The sequence below is a fragment of the Melospiza georgiana genome, chromosome 7, assembly GCF_028018845.1.
Source record: "Melospiza georgiana isolate bMelGeo1 chromosome 7, bMelGeo1.pri, whole genome shotgun sequence".
NCBI lineage: Eukaryota > Metazoa > Chordata > Aves > Passeriformes > Passerellidae > Melospiza > Melospiza georgiana.
In genome coordinates this window covers 38,869,822-38,886,410 of record NC_080436.1, presented here as the reverse complement: position 1 = coordinate 38,886,410, position 16,589 = coordinate 38,869,822, and the positions used below count along the sequence as shown (strand labels likewise).

Below are 16,589 nucleotides of genomic sequence, written 5' to 3'. Positions count from 1 at the left end.
GATTCTCAACAATTTTTTAAATATTTCTTGTTGGGTGCTCAGAGCAGGCAGCTTTTGATATTCCTGGAGTTATGGGTGAGAAAAGGTGGCAGCAGGATGGGCCAGCCAAAACACCCATCCCAAATTTATTTATTACAGACCAACAATCACCTCCTGCTCTCCTTGTCCATCCAAAGGAGCGAAGCACAACAACATTGTTTTAAATCAAAGCTCAAATCCCAGTTTGTCAAAAATTCAGTTTTAACAGAAGAGCTGGTTGAGTTCTTACTTAAAAGATACACAATAATTTTTTAAATACTTCTTGTTGGGTGCCCAGAGCAGGCAGCTTTTGATATTCCTGGAGTTATGGGTGAGAAAAGGTGGCAGCAGGATGGGCCAGCCCCAACACCCATCCCAAATTTATTTATTACAGACCAACAATCACCTCCTGCTCTCCTTGTCCTTCCAAAGGAGGGAAGCACAACAACATTGTTTTAAACCAAAGCGCAAATCCCAGTTTGTTAAATTCAGTTTTAAGAAAATTTGCTTGGGTTCTTACTTAAAAGCTACTCAATAACTTTTAAAATATTTCTTGTTGGGTCTGAAGTCAGCTCTAAGCCTTTAGTTCTTCAAATAGATAAATAAATATAAATATATTTCCTTTTTTGTACTCCAGAAGCTCCAAAAGTGTTACTGTAACTTCCAAACCTGCACATCTTCAGTCCTGAGCACTGAATATCAGCAAAAAACCTTTTTTCCCCTGTGTTCAAACATTTATAATTAATAATTTGAGTAATTAATGACCAAATAGAAGATATGGGAGGTTACATGTGCTGTGATAGATTTACTTTTTATTTTTAGGTGGGCTGCAATGAAATTACAGCCATGTTCTAGAAATATAAATGAGGATATTTTATAAACCAAACTTGTTATTGGAAAGATACAATAATTGTAATTAGTGTGGAAAAACCACTCTTGGGTATATTAGAAATATTCTTTTTTTCCTAAACTTACCTTTCATGACAATATCTTTCATTTCTCATGGGGAAATTTGAATTCCAAGAGTTTTGCACTCAAAAGAAAGGTGCTTTCAAATGTGGTTTCACTACCCTGCTACTCCAGCTGAGAAGGAAATGAGTTTGATTTGGTGGCAGTGGCCAGAGGAGCCCCTGGAACAGGAGCAGGACTGGAACTCATCCCAGTATTATCAGGCTGGATGTGTAAATCTCTTTTGTCAAAAGCAATAAAATTCCCAATGCACCTAAAATCCTACAACTTCTCCCATTTTTCAGAACCATCAGATCTCTCCAAAGTTTTTAATGCAGGGGAAATACTGAAAATTCCTCATTATTCCAGAAAATAAAACCAGGATTTGTTAGAACACCACCCAAAGCAAGCCTCCCTCCAATAGACACACATGCAGAAAGATGGAAAAGCAGAATATTGCCAAGGAAAAGGAACTTACATTCCCAGACATTTTGTCTAGTTCACTCATGGCCTCGTGTATAGCAGCTTCTAAATGGTTATTTAGCTTTCCACTCCTGGGCAGAAAAGATGAAAGGCATCAGTAACTCTTAAGGACAGAAAGAAAATGTGAGAAAAGTGAAAAACAAACACAGGAATTCACTGGGGATGTGCTGACCCTGGAGCTCCCAGGCTGGGAGCACCAGGAGCGAGGTCAGACCTGTAACAATATTGTGGAAAGGAAAGGTTTGTGCTGGGATTACAGAAGGAAAGTTCAAGATCCTTCCAGCTTTCAATGAACTGCATGAATTATCTCAAATATCCCATTTCACCCTGGAATGGCAGCACAGGCTGAGGGAGAGCTGGGGTGAAGTTTCCTTCTTCCAACCCCAACTGGCCCAGGTCATGGGGCAGCTCCAGGCACATTTCACTGCACAGGGACCATTCTGTGGGGTCTCTTTGCTCCTGAAGGACTCTTCCCACTGGGACATGGTGGCAGGTCCTGCTTGGAGATGAGGAAATGGGAGGAGGAGATGGAGGCTGAGCAGAACCACGTCTGTCACGAGGGAAGGGGATGGCACAGACAGGTCAGGAAGTTTTCATTGTTATCTTTTAGCCTTCTGTCTGTATCCTTTCTGTATTCTTTAGTACAGTTTAGTATAGCATTCTGTTATATTATATAGTGTTATAAAACAATAAATGAGCCTTCTGAGAACATGGAGTCAGATTCACCGTTCCTCCCTGCCATGGGGCACCCCACAAGTACAGCAGGGCACAGCTGGAGAGCTGAGGAGGCTGAGCCATGGCCTGTGGCACTCACACACTCCTTTAACAGGGAGAGACAGAATTCCCTCTCCCTGGATGCTTCCTGGGGAAAGCAGTGACACATCTCAGAGAGAGAAAACAATTCTTATCTCTATTTGCTGCTCCTGTTGTTTGGCACATGGGGAATGTGTTATGGAGGTTGTTTACCAACAGGGATTTGTTAATTGGACTCTGGTGATGGTTGCTCAGATTGGTTGACCAATTAAATCAAAACTGCATCTGACTGTCTAGAAAGGATCACGAGTTTTTCTTTAGTATAGTTTAGTATTAATACACTATAGTTAATAAAGCAATTGTTCAGCCTTCTAAATCACAGAGTCAAAGCTCAATATTCCCAGTTTGGGGGTCAATAATGGCCTGGGGAGCAAAGCAGGGATGTGGCTCCAGCAGAAAGGAAGGGCTGAGTTGGAGCTGAGACACAAAGAATTCATGGAATCATCAGTTCCATGAATTGTTGTGGAATGTGAACATCACTTCAAGGGCCTGGAGACCAATCCTGCTCTGCTGACCCAACCCTGGGCCTGTGTGATGAGCACTCCGTGTGCAGCAATTGTATTCAACACTAAATGCTTAAAAACCTGGATAAAAATCCAATAGTACATCACAAACCAGAAAGAAACCCATGAACTTTGCCAGATAAATCCACAGCAGGAATGGGGAAACCAGGAAATGTCACCAAAGGACTCAAACTAGGAAGCAAGCTGAAATATGGAGAACAACCTCTGTCAGGGCTGTAAAGCAGCAGTTTGTGTCAGCTTTAAGCACTTTAAATCTGCTCCTGCTGTCCTTGAGTCACTGATTTCACTTCAGGGACATGAATAAATAACTGGGAAGTCACCAGAAGCCCTTCTGAGTTCCCTTAACACCCAGGAAGGTATTTTGGGGATGATGTTGGACAAAACAGCCACCACCACTGTCTCAGTGGTGTAAAAATTCCTTCTCTTTGGCAGACACAGAAATAAAAGCAAAGCTCACCCCTTAAAAGGAGGGGAAGAGGGGGAATTGTTTAATCCCTTTCAGCCTGAGGTCATTCAGAGCTGAGTTTCATTCTCACAGGTTTAAGAATGTATTTTCCCTATGACAGTAAACAAGCACCATCACAGAACAAACCCAATCACAGCACAGTTCCTACTCTGTCATCCTTTCAAAGATGTCCAGAGGAGTTTTTTCCCCCCAAAACTCAATAATTTCCCTCTTTTTGCCCATCCTGATGCTTCATGCCCCAATATTTGCTGTTTATAGATTTTCTGTGCTGGTATTTGTCACTAAAAGCTGAAAGTTGGACAAAGCCCAGCAGCTGACCCAGGTGTGAGCCAGAGCTCAGCCACAAATCCTGCAGTGGGATAAAGGGGATTTCTCAGAACAACCCTGGAGAAGGAAGGAGGCCAGGTCTGGTTGGAAAGTGGTTTGGACAGGAGAATTTTGACTTTTTAAAATGCATAAGGGGTGACTTTCCTGCTGCTGGAGCTCAGGAATGCCAACAGAAGTTCCCTCATGGGGATATTTCACAGAGGTGCACTCGGAACACCTCAGATTCCAAAAAAACATGAGGAATGTCAAGGGATGAAGGCCCAGGAGGGCACAGAGAAGGGAATGGGTGGGATTTGGTGGGGAGGCCACAAATCCTGCAGCCCTTCCCAGCAGGGGGGTAAAGGGGGTTTCTCAGAACAGCCCTGGAGAAGGAAGGAGGCCAGGTCTGGGTACAAAGTGTGGTTTGGGCAGGAGAATTTGATGGGATGACATTTCTGCTGCTGGAGCTCAGGAATGCCACCAGAAGCTCCCACAGGGATATTTCACAGAGATGCACTCAGAACACCTCAGATTCCAAGAAACCATGAGGAATGCCAAGGGATGGAGGCCCAGGGAAGGGAATGGCTGGGATTTGGGGGCAGGCAGGATGGACTCACTTCCTGTTCCTTTTCCTGGCGCGGCTGAACGCCTCCAGCCCCTCCGTTAGTGTCTTCAGCTTCTCGGGCTCCACCTGGGGAAGGATGGACACCAACCCTCGTTAAAAGAGCAGCAAATCCCCCTTTTCCTGCTCTGCCAGCCCAGGGGCACCAACAACAACACCTGGAGCTCCCCTCCCACACTCATCCACCACTGGAATTTCTCACAGCGGCAACAGAAACACAAATTTGGGACATTTATGGCACAAAACTGAGGAGAAGAATCTTTTAAAGATCTTTCTTGGCAGAGCTGGTGGAGTCTCCCACTCTGCACTCCTTTCCCACATGGATTTTGCAGCTGGAATTCTGAGTGCCTGGGAATGATGGTCCCATTGTGGCACCAAAGTGTTCCCATCACCGCCAGCTCCTGGTGAGGAATTCCAGGTCCCTGCTCAGCTCATGGCACGGCCAAATCCATCCCCACTCCAGAAGGAAATCCTTCTTTGCCTTCCTAATCCAGGAATCTTCACCAGAGCTGTATCTGTTTGTCTTAAAATCAGTTCTTGTAATTATTTTGTATTTTTTTTTACTGATCAAGGATGAATTTAATTACTGATCAGGAATTTAAATCTTGAATATTTTAAATTGAAGCAATTTTAACCACTGTGTGGGCACCAGTCAGTCCCAGTGTAAACAATACAAGCAGAAAATTAATCATAACATCTCTGTAATTTCAGTATTTCCATCTCAAAACATGAAGCCACATCTCTCTATTATTTTGATCTGGCTCACTCATTCCTGCTGGTAAAAACAACAAAATCTGATATTTGCAACACATCAACCTAAAGAAAATAAATGGTTCAGTTCTTGTTTCTTTGCTACATCTTACTTGACATTTTACATAAATACAAATGTATTGAGTGTGTGCCCATAGACAACCTGGAAATGAAGCGGGAATGCAAATTCCCTCCAAACTCAGCCTTCCAATTCCTAAATAATTTGTATTCACCATAGATCTGATGTGTGGACATGACAAGGTGGAGGTAATGAGTGAGCAGTTGCCAAAACCTCTTGAAGTAAGGCCCAAATTTACACATTCAGACCAGATTTCCATGTCTTGAAGTCACACCTGTGCTAAAGAAATTGGGAATGTGCTGATCCAGGCACTTCCAGGAGCCATTAATGGGGAAAGCTGCACTGGGGGAGCTGAGATTTCAATTTTCACGAAATAAGTTCAATTATGCCACAAATTGTAGCATTTTTCCCTTAAAACCTGCTCACTTTTAATGCAAATATTTCCAATAACTCCTCCCCTCCCTGGATTTTGGAAGAACACAAATTCAGAAGAAACTGAGAACCTGGGAGCTTTTCTAAGGACAAACATGAGAGAAAAGGAATTATCCCTACCCACGATAGAAATGTGGAACAAACACATAAGGAACAAACTGCCAAGGGCTGCCAGGAGAGAAATTGCAAAGTTCCATGTAAATAATGTTATCAAGAATTAACATCGTGTTTGGGAAACAAAGGACCTTTTAAAGTAACAAAAAGTCTTCATTATTGGCATTTTGTGATGGCTATACATTAAAAACACTTGGAGTTTTTGGGAAGAAATATCAAATTGCTACAAAACAGGGTTTGGAAAGCAACTCCAACAGAAATAACAATTAATAATCATCAATATCAACATCAGATCACACAGAGATGGGAGGAATCCTCCCTGATTTAACTGCAGCACCAGAAAAGCTCAGTTTAACCAGCCCAGTTTAACCTGCCCAGTTTAACCAGTCCAGTTTAACCTGCCCAGTTTAACCTGCCCAGTTTAGCCAGCCCAGTTTAACCTGCCCAGTTTAACCAGTCCAGTTGAACCTGTCCGGTTTAACCAGCCCAGTTTAGCCAGCCCAGTTTAACCAGTCCAGTTTAACCTGCCCAGTTTAACCTGCCCAGTTTAACCAGCCCAGTTTAACCTGCCCAGTTTAACCAGTCCAGTTTAACCAGCCCAGTTTAACCAGCCCAGTTTAGCCAGCCCAGTTTAACCAGCCCAGTTTAACCCTGGAAAGTCACACTGAGACAGGATTTGCCCTGGTAAAATTCACCATGAAAAGCTCCCACAAACTTTTGATTGCTCTGGTCCTGTTTAGGTGATGAATCATAACTAAGGTGGGTAATAATCAAATTATTGCTTAATGAACTACAACTTCTCTGGTTTAGGATTACACTCAGGCTTGCTCCTTTTCTTCCCAGAAATTTCTGCTGCTTTTCCTTGGGCTCCTCTAATTTCCAGCAGCCAACCACCAAGGAAAGGAAGTGCAAAATTCCTCTTTTTCCTGTCTGGATTCCCCAAACAGATCCATTATCCCATTAATTACCTGAATGCCCAAAGTCTTTTAAATGGAAACAAAAATCAAATTATAATAAACAATCTAAAGAGCAGAGAATGTACAAATCCCAGCAGCAAATTAATGTAACACAGGAGGGTCACATTTGGTTACACAAAGACTTTAAAGATGTTTTCAGGAAGCTCCAGAGGAAAAGGAATTTTCCCAAGTGCTGCAGGTCACTCCCACCATGGGCTGGTGCAGAATTCCTGAAGAATATTTGGTTTTCAAAGGTGCTTCTTTGTGGTTTCCAAGGTGTTTCTTTGTGGTTTTCCAGGTGATTCCTTCTGGTCTGGTGTGGGTTATTCCCTGTATCCCACCTTTCACCCTCAGCTCCTGCCCTTTGGAATTCACACTTCCACCACATTTCCACTGTTCACCCCACACTTCTTGATGAAGGAATTCAACACATTTCTTCCATATTTAAAGGTAAAATGATTCACTCAAGGTGATCTGATGCCAGAGGTGATCCATGATGTGGGAATTCCTCATGGACTCGTCCCCACCTTGCTGTGAGCATTCCAAGGATCTGCTTCCCTGGTTTTGTGTTCAGTACACCAATAAAATGGGTGCCAGTATCCAATAAAATGGGATTTAACAGCCCACAATTCCCATACAATGCACAGAAACCCCAGAACAGCAAAGGTTTGCACAGAACCAACAGATTAGGGAGGAAACATGAAATTGCTCAGGAATGCAGGTAAGAAAATTCCCTCTTTACACAAGTAAACCTTTCATTTCTGTGAAACATTCACAGAGATTTGGACACACAGAATCTGTTCATCCATGATAGCACACTGGGAATGGGAATGTTGCTCCTGTGCTCCTGACTCAGACAGGGATATTGAACATGGAATTCTCGCAGTTTTGTTTCATCCCTGAAAGTTTGTGATCCTCCAGTTCCTAACCCGACTGCAACTCAGGGCTCTGAAACCCTGTCCTGGTTTGGGCTGGGCTGGATTGATCCATGGAAAGCTCTGGAATATTCAGCACTCTCACCTGCCAAGGGAGTGAAGCTCTCCTGCTCTGGGGGTGAAACCACAGTGGCTCAAAGCACCCAGGATTTACAGCTGCACAGGGGAGGGGCTGGGCTGGAATTCCCAGAGCAGCCCCTGGATCCTGGAGTGTCCCAGGCCAGGCTGGGCAGGGCTTGGAGCAGCCTGGGACAGTGGGAGGTGTCCCTGCCCATGGCAGGGGTGGGATGGGATGGGCTCCTTGTCCCTTCTCTCCTCTGGGTATCTGCTCCTGGCTGAATTTTGGGGAAAGAACACTTTGGTCCAACCCACTCTCCTCAGTTTTAAGTGATTTGATTTCTTTGGTCACTGACAAACCCCTGCTTCCTTAAATCTCCACTTTCTGCTTATGCATTTTAAAAACTTTTAATATTTATAGGTGGAAGACGTGCAGTATTTTGTAAGAACTACAAAGATAAAATGTTACAGAAGCAGTGGAGACCAGATTTGGGAGAATTTTTCATAATAAAATTATCAATAACTCCTTGATAACTGCATTTCCTGTATATTCCCCAACAAGCACATGATTTGTTAACACAAAAGAAGAATTTTAGTATGAAAGACCAAATTGGAACACTTTCCTTATTACTGAATGATGATCAAAACCTCCTTTAGAGTTGGAAATGTGTGTGCATTTCCTGTGAGAAGTGTGTGTCAATCAGCAAGATTTCACTCATTAAGGATTCCTCAATCTGATGAGGCCACTTCTCCTTTTTGCAGCCTCAGCACTTCCAGGTATTTCTGTATCAGATGCTTTGGACACAGCCAGGAATTTGTCTGAACACACCACGTAAGTGAGAACCACTTCTTGTTAACACCAAGAAACCACTTAGCAAAGCCCAAACCTAACCTGTCTCACGGCCCTGGCAGGAAATGAAGGGGAAATTCAGCTCTACAAGCTACAGCTAGGAAAAAAAGCCATTAAAAGAGACAAAATAATGACAAAATTTTGATTTGTGTGCCGGTGTGGGGAGAAAGAGAGATGTGCATAGAGACATAAATATACCTTCCCCTCCTCAGCGTTCTGTTGGCATGAATTGTGAACCTCCTCTTCTCTGCCAAGTTTGCCAGGCCAGGAGGTGAGTCCTTTGATCTGGCCCCAGACCAAGTCGCCCACGTTAAACGTCCTGGGCCTGTAGTGGATGAGCTCGTGGGACGAGGGCGACTCGGGGTTCCGCAGCTCCTCCTCGCTGCTGATGCTCTTAGCATCCGAGGGGCTGGGCACGCACCCGTTAATGCTTTTGGCATTAAAATCTCCATTGTAATGGATGTAGTCTTTCACTAAGGAACTCTCCAAGCTATTGGAGGAGCTGGGGGATTGCTCTTCCAGGATCAGGTCTTGTTTGGAAGCGTTGAGCAACTCCCCGAAGGCCCTGTTGGGCTGCGGGCGGTTCCCGTTGATGTGTGCACATCGTTCCACAGTGTTCTCCAGTCTTTCCTTGAAGCTCATCATAGTTCTTTTGTAATTGTTATACCTGAAATTCTCCTCCAGCGCCTTCTCGCTCTGACAGTTCCGCGGCGCCAGCAGGGCCTGGTGCTGCTCCCCCTGCAGCAGCGCCGAGGCGTTGTTGGGCCTCTCGTGGCACGGGCTGCCGTGGACGTGGCCCGAGTGCTGCTCCAGGAACTCCTCGCATTTCCACCTGCCCATCTCCCCCACGGGGCTCTGCTCCCCTTCCCACTGCTTTTTGGGCGTTTTGTAATACTCGTAGCCGTCCCCCTCGCCGGGGCCCTTGCCGTGCTCGGCCGCGTTCTTGGGGCCCCGCGCGCCGCGGCCGCCCCGGGCGCGCCCCTCGTGCGCGGCCCCGCACAGGTTCAGGTTCAGGTTCAGGTTCAGGGGGTCCCCGATGGAGGCTGTGAAGGCACTCATGGCACTCAGGGCGGGGATGGGGCTCGGCTGCGCGGCGCTGGAGCCGGCCGTGGTGATCACCACCGGCACCCCCTTGCTGGCCGCGTCCACCACCGCCTTGTAGATGGCGTCCACCGAGGCGTCGCCCGCGGCGGGGCCGGGGGCGTCCTTGGCCTGCTGGCCCAGGGAGGGCTCAGGTCTGGGCTGCAGCTCGCAGGGGGGCTCCTGGAAGGGAGGAAGGAGAGCGCTGGAGCTCTCGGCAAGCGGCGCCACGCCCATCTGGCCCATCATCCTTTTGTTGAGGGCGGCGGCGTCCTCCTGCATCCTCACCTGGGGAAAGGAGAGACAGGGTGGGAATGGATGCTGGAACTCCAGCTGGATTTCAGCAGATAAACTCTGTGCTTATTCACTACAGCACTTCTCTTTTTGTTATACACCAGGTACAAAGTGAACAAGGTAGAGAGAGAATGAAAAACCTGATTTAGAGGAAAGCAAAGCCACTGTGTCAGGCTTTGTGTCAGCAGGCTCCTGTTCTCTCTCAAGCCCTAAACACCAGGGTCAGAATTCCTGATACAGAGACACAGGATGGTTTGGGTGGGAAAGGACCTCAAAGCCCACCCAGTGCCACCCCCTGCCATGGCAGGGACACCTCCCACTGTCCCAGGCTGCTCCAAGTCCTGTCCAGCCTGGCCTTGGACACTTCCAGAGATCCAGGAGCACCCACAGCTTCTCTGGGCACCCTGTGCCAGGGCCTGCCCCCCACCAGCCAGGAATTCCTTCTCAGAATTCCACCTAAACCTCCCCTCTGGCAGTTTGAACCCATCCCTCCTTGTCCTGGGCCTCCAGTCCCTCTCCAGCCTCCCCACAGCCCCTCCAGCCACTGGGGGATGCTCTGATGCCTCCTGGGAACCTTCTCTTCTCCAGCTGATCCAATCCCATCACAGCCAGGTGGGCTCTGTGCATCTCCAGGGGAGGAGGGACCTCAACTCCACACCCTCTGAGTTCTGCTCTCAGTTCCTTCTCTTTCCTTCCCAGACCCCAGCATTGCCTCTGTCCCTGTGTGCTCCTCAGGGAATTCCTGAATGCCACCACTGTGCTTTTGGAATTGCTGCACAATCCTATTTTCCCCTTTGCTCTGTGCCTCTCCCATGGGATGCCCAGTCCCCAATATCCCACACGCCTGTGCTCTAAGCTGTGATAAATGGTTTTATAAAGAATTTTTAAAATTTGATAGGAAGTTTATATAGTTTTGTATATTTGTATGTAAATACTGAGATAAGGTGTGTTGGTTTAAGAAGATCACTATCTATGGAATAGAGATTATATTGTTGGGAGAAAGAGTGAATTAGAAATAAGTTTTAATAAGTTGTAATATATGTTTTTGTAAAAAGATTCAATATTTTAGAGAATTAGAATTGTGAAAGATGTATTGTAGTAAGATTATGTGGGAGCAAACACGATTAGTGTTAGAAATAATAGTATTATTGTGCAGTAAAAGTTAGTAAGTTAAAAAATATTTATAAAGTATTGTAACTAAGAAATAAGTTGGTTTTAAATATAGTGTTGAGGTTTATTATTTATTGGGAGTAATAATAGAATAAAATCTTTAAAAAGATTTTAAAAAATAAAACTAAGAAAACCAACACTAAGCCACAGCAAACTGGCACCTCCAGATTCAATCACCTGAGCTTTTCCTACTCCTTGTCACATCCACAGGCAGGGAATACAATGTTAACAAAAGCACTCAAAATAAATCTGTAAAAAACTATAGGGAAAATATTCCAAAAGCCCTTTAACTACTTACTGTGACTATTTATGTAACTGGAAATGTGACACAAAAAATTACTGGGCTAAAGCCCCAGAATTCCTAAAAGAAAGGATCATTTTTATGGGATGGAAAAGAGTTTTGTTAAAATTCTGTAGTGATTGTCAGCATATAGAAGAACTTTTTTCAATACATGCAGCACAACTCTTCCCAAAGCAACTAAACCCAATTCCTAAGGAGAAAGGGATAAAATTTCAATAACAAATGTTCCTGATTTGCAAAATCCATCAGCTACTGAAAGGATATATTGTATGTAAGAAATGTATTTACATTCATGTAATTATATAAATTATATTATCTTAATCAGCAAAGAAACCCAAACTCTGGAGGATGGAATTTTACCCCCTGAGGGCTGCACACTTGCTTGAAATATTGATTTACTTTTGCTTTCTACCTGGAAATTCTGGAACAGACACGCCATGGGGTTTGGGTTGTTGGCTGGGCCAGGGATTTGGGGCTGGCCCTGAAAGCCCTGCACGTTCTGGTAGCCCTGGAGAAGGTGCTGCTGCTGCTGCTGCTGCTGCTGCTGCTGCTGCTGCTGCTGATTTGCAGGAAACATCTGATTGTTGTTGAGGAGTGACTGGAGATGGCTGAGCTGATGGTTGTTCAGAGTAGTGTTCAGAGATGACATTTCCCCTGCAAGGCAAGCACAGGCAAACACCCTCAGCAATTCCCTGGGCTCCAAAAAACCTCTGGAAAACAACCCTGCTCCCTCCATCCCCTGGGAATGGGGCTCTGCTGCTCTTAAATTCCCCAGTGCTGGGTCTTTTGTGTCACCTCTGCTGATTCCTGGGACAGCAGGGATGGCAGGAGGAGCTTCTGTGGAATTCCAGGCCTTGGAATCTCTCTGAAACTGTGCTGGGGTGGTGAGGGGATGAGGAGGGGAGAGGGAGACAATGAGACAAACCTTTAAACCCCAAACAAAATGAGTTTTTCACCAGCTGAGAAGGAGAAAAGACTGACTCAGCCATGTCACACAACACTCTAAACAACTCTTTTTTCACATTCTAGAGTAAAAGTTGAATTAACATTTTTTACTACATGAAAATTTCACTTTACATCAAAACCGCCCAGACTGTCGAACCCGACTTTATGAAATAACAAAGCTTAAAATACATAAATTTTCTGGTTGTTTCTTTTCTAAAATTAAAATCTTGTGTTTTCCATAAAATTCCCATTTGAAAAGTCACTGTTAGATTCATTTTGTATGGAAAATGCCAAGCAGGTTGAGTCCACTGTAGCCATTTAGGTTGGGGTGAGGCATTGTTTAATTGTTATTTAATTCCCACCAGGAGTACATTACAAACAGAGGAGCACCTACTCTATGTTTTTGGTAAAAATAACTGAAAAATCATCACCCAGGAAGGAAAAACTTTGTATTTAAGGGGTTTTTCATCACTTGCTTTGGGATGTTGGTTGTTTGCCATCTCCAGCACACCTACCCCTGCTACCCCTGCACTGCCATAGGCACTCCCAGCTCAGCCAGGGATGCTCCTGAGCTGCCACTCCTTGAACAATGAAATAAATCCAGTTGCTCACACAACTTTCAGGTGGATTTAGTAGGTTTAGGTGGCAGACTTAGTAATTTCCAAGATCAATATTAAACATTGGGGAACGAAAGCAGAACACGATTTTAATTTTTTACAAGAATGATTGCTCAACGAACATCTCCAACAACACCAAGAAAAAAGAAAAGAAGATAGAACCAGAATCTGAAATTCTGGATCTGAAAATATTGTGTCCAGTTCCTCTCAGTTTGGGAAGGATTTTGGGATGCTGGAGTGTGTCCAGAGAAGGCAACAAGGCTGGAGAGGGGCTGGAGAGGGAACACAAACCCTGAGAGGAAGCCCTGAGGGAGCTGGGGGTGCTCAGCCTGGAGAAAAGGAGACTCAGGGGTGCCTCCATCACCCTGCACAGCTCCTGAAAGGTGCCTGTGCTCAGCTGGGCTGGGCTCCGTCTGCAGGAACTGACACAACCTGAGCACACAGCCTTGAGCTGCACCAAGGGAAGTTTAGGTTGGATTTTAGGAAAAAGTGATGAAGTTCTGGAGTGGCTGCCCAGGGAGGTGGTGGAGTCCCCATCCCTGGGTGTGTTTAACAAAGCCTGCATGTGGCACTGGGTGCCAGGGTTTAGCCGAGGTGTTGGAGCTGGCTTGGACTCCATGATCCTGCAGGTCTCTCCCAGCCCGATGAATCCTCCCTCCCCGAAGCCGCTCAGCGTTGATGTTTCCCCCAGGCTGCACTCACCCAGCAGGCCGGTGCCCAGCAGAGGGTTCAGGAGCTGCGGCACCACGGAGCTGTTGCTGACCTTGGCGGGCCCGGGCGCTGCACCGGAGATGTTGAGCAGCGTTTCTGCCATGGACACCACGGCCGTGCCCCCGCCCAGCGCCGACACCGACAGCGCCGCCACGGCCGCCGACGTGGTGCTGGTGGTGGCGGTGGCGGCCTGCGAGGAGGTGGCAATGGCCACCTCGGGGTGGCCCCCCGAGCCCAGCACGCCCCCCACAAGCTGCGGGTTGAGGGCCATGAGCGCCGGGGCGCCGGGGGCGGCGGGCAGCAGCAGCGGGTTGGCGGCGGCGGGCTCGGGGAAGCCGGGCATGGGGTTGGGCAGCAGGGGCTCCACACGGCCGGGCTCGGGCAGCGGCTCGGGGGGCGCGGGGCCGCTCTGCTGCTGCTGCTGCTGCTGCTGCTGCTGGAGCAGCTCCGAGATGGAGACGTTGAAGGAGGGCACGGGGAGCATGGCGGCCGCCTGCGCCTGGTTCTGGAGCAGCGCCGCCAGCAGCTGGAAGTGCACGGGCTGCAGGACCTGCCCGTCCACGTCGCCGGAGAGGAACGCTAAAGCAGCACTGACGTTCGGGTTCAGGAAACCCAGCGGGTTGAGGTTCACCTCAGACTTGCCCTCTCCTGCGGAAGGCTGGAGGATGTTCAGGAGGTTCTGGTTCAGGAGATGTTGCTGATTCACCGGCAGAGAGAGGGGCAGGGAGTTGAGGAGGTTCTGGTTCAGAGGATGCGGCAGATTGTTGTTTGTAGAGCTGCCCTGCGGGAAGTGGAGCGAGTGTTCGTGGCCGGCGAAGGGGAACTCGCCCGCCATGGGCAGCTGGCCCTGCTGCAGGGGGGTCCCGGCTGCCGTGGTGACAATGACACCGTCCTGGAGCACTGACGTGGTCTTGGTGATGGCAGCTTGGCTGGCCCCAGCGATGGCGATCGATGACGACGGGCCCAAAGCCCCTGGAACGGGAAGAGCAGGAATGTTACCGGGGTGCTGTGCTGGGGACAGCCCAGGGCCCACAGCACCGGGCTCAGCCCAACCTGCCATGGGAAAAGGGGCTGCGGGATCCACACTGGAAAAACAGGAATGGATCTGCCACGAGATGCTCCCTGTGCCATGCCCCATTGGAGACTATGGCACTGTGCACTTGTACTTCCCTCTAAGTGCTTGGAGAGGGGTTTTAACAGCATTCATTCACATATAATCATAGATTTTCACACAAAATCACAGATTTTTCAGCATAAACCCAAAACCAGGCATGACTTAACAGAGTTAGTCATTGACCAGGCCAGAATTAACCACCAGGAAGAAGGATCACAGGAATGATGTTGGGTAAAACTCATGATCCGCTTCCAGTTTTAATTCATTCACAGGTTTTTCGATTTTAGATTATTTATTTCTAAATAAATTTCTTTATTACTATTATTTTATTATTATTTAAGACATTGTTACTGAATTAAAAAAATACATGGTATGATGAGACTGTTCCAGGTCAGCAGGAATTCACAATTTGTAAAGGAAAAATGTAAATTGGGGTGGTGTAAAATCCATCACTTGGGATGAAAAGACAGGGCAAAATTTACCATGAGAAGGCTACAAAGAATGTTTACTTGGATATCTTTATATCCCTTTAGCAAAGCTGAAATATAAATTATTATTATTTTTTTACTTGAGGCAGTTTTGAATTGACAGTGGTCACTCATTTAGCTCTTAGGATGAGAGACTGAAAGGCATCAATGATCACAAAATATCAATTCCCATTTTTCTGAACAAATACTCTTTAAAAAGGGATGTGCCAGGGCACTCAATTGATAAGAACTGAGCCAAACCTTTACAACAATTTTAACTAAAATTACAATTTTTTAAGTGCTGTAATGTTGTGACAACTCCAAGAGGTACAAAATGAACACAGAACACTTTGCACTGCCCTGAACCCAAGAGAACAAATCTTACCCCTCTCTCCCAGTGCCATTATCAAGCTTCAGAGCAGAAATTAAATAATAAAGTAACAAAAGGTGAGGTGAGGTGAGAGCAAAGTGCAATTGCAGAGCAGAGCAAATCCCAGTCTGGGTGAGTGGGTCAAAAACCTTCATCTTCACAAGAAGCTAATTATATTCATTTATTTTTAGAACTAAAATCAGTATTTAGAACTAATGCCCCAAGGATTTAAAAATCCTGAGAAGTCCCAAAGACCAACCTGCAGATTTAAGCAATTCCCAATGGAAGAATCAGCTGTGCCACTCCCCTTGGATGTGTTAGGGAGCACATGGAGAGATTTTTAATTCAGGCATGAGGAAATTATTCCAGAGAGCCCTCCTGAATACCAAATCTAGTTTGATCTAGTTTGGGTATTTTCCTCATCTCTGTTTGTAATTTATTCCTGCTCCTGTTTCCCATTCTGCTCAAATCCCATGCAAGAGAATTCGCTGAGCAGGAAATCTCAAAGTTGGAAAACTGCTGCCAGGTTTTGGGGAGAAATGGCTCTGTACCCTCACCCCCATCTTCTGAGAGGTCCAAAGTGCATTCAACACCTTTTCTCCACATTAATTAAGTAATTGCTACTGAGGAAAAAAAAAAGTCTTGATGGATACTGAGTAGGAGGCAGAAAATGTGTTCTTATTTCAAAAGAGATTGGAGAAGTTGGGAGTCAGAGAGGGATGAGCAGCCAGCCTTCAGCAGGAAAATAAAACACAAATAAATGTCCCCCCAGCCTCTGTCCAACCTGGGCTGGGTGTATTTACAGAATTTACAGCTGCAGCTGGGGACAAATTCCTCTGTGGCACCAGGGATCAAAATACCATCCCAACAAGTCAATATTCAATTACGAGGACATCCATGCAAAGTCATTTTCACTGGGATGTGGAGCTGTGAGAGATTCCCAATGGCTGGCCCCAGACCAAAGGACAGAATGGTGACAACACCCCCAAAACTCCAAAACCCCAAAGCTCCGAACCCCCAAAACTCCAAAACCCTCAAAACTCCAAAAACCCAAAACACCAAACGCCCAAAACTCCAAAAGCTCCAAACCCCCAAAACTCCAAAACTTTAAAACCCTTAAGACTCCAAAAACCCAAAACTCCAAAACCCCTAGAACTCCAAAACCTC

The 16,589-nt window shown here is 46.3% G+C and overlaps 1 protein-coding gene across 1 annotated transcript in view; it reads right to left on the bottom strand.

Annotated features, from left to right (window-relative positions):
- Positions 1 to 16,589, bottom strand: part of MBD5 (methyl-CpG binding domain protein 5) — a 128,423-nt gene that overhangs the window by 3,921 nt on the left and 107,913 nt on the right. The window contains exons 9-13 of the mRNA XM_058027718.1: positions 13,463 to 14,443; positions 11,611 to 11,852; positions 8,552 to 9,721; positions 4,176 to 4,249; positions 1,445 to 1,520 (exon numbers count right to left, since the gene is read on the bottom strand). Of these exons, the coding sequence (XP_057883701.1) occupies positions 1,445 to 1,520; positions 4,176 to 4,249; positions 8,552 to 9,721; positions 11,611 to 11,852; positions 13,463 to 14,443 (2,543 nt within the window). The remainder of the gene's footprint in view (positions 1 to 1,444; positions 1,521 to 4,175; positions 4,250 to 8,551; positions 9,722 to 11,610; positions 11,853 to 13,462; positions 14,444 to 16,589) is intronic.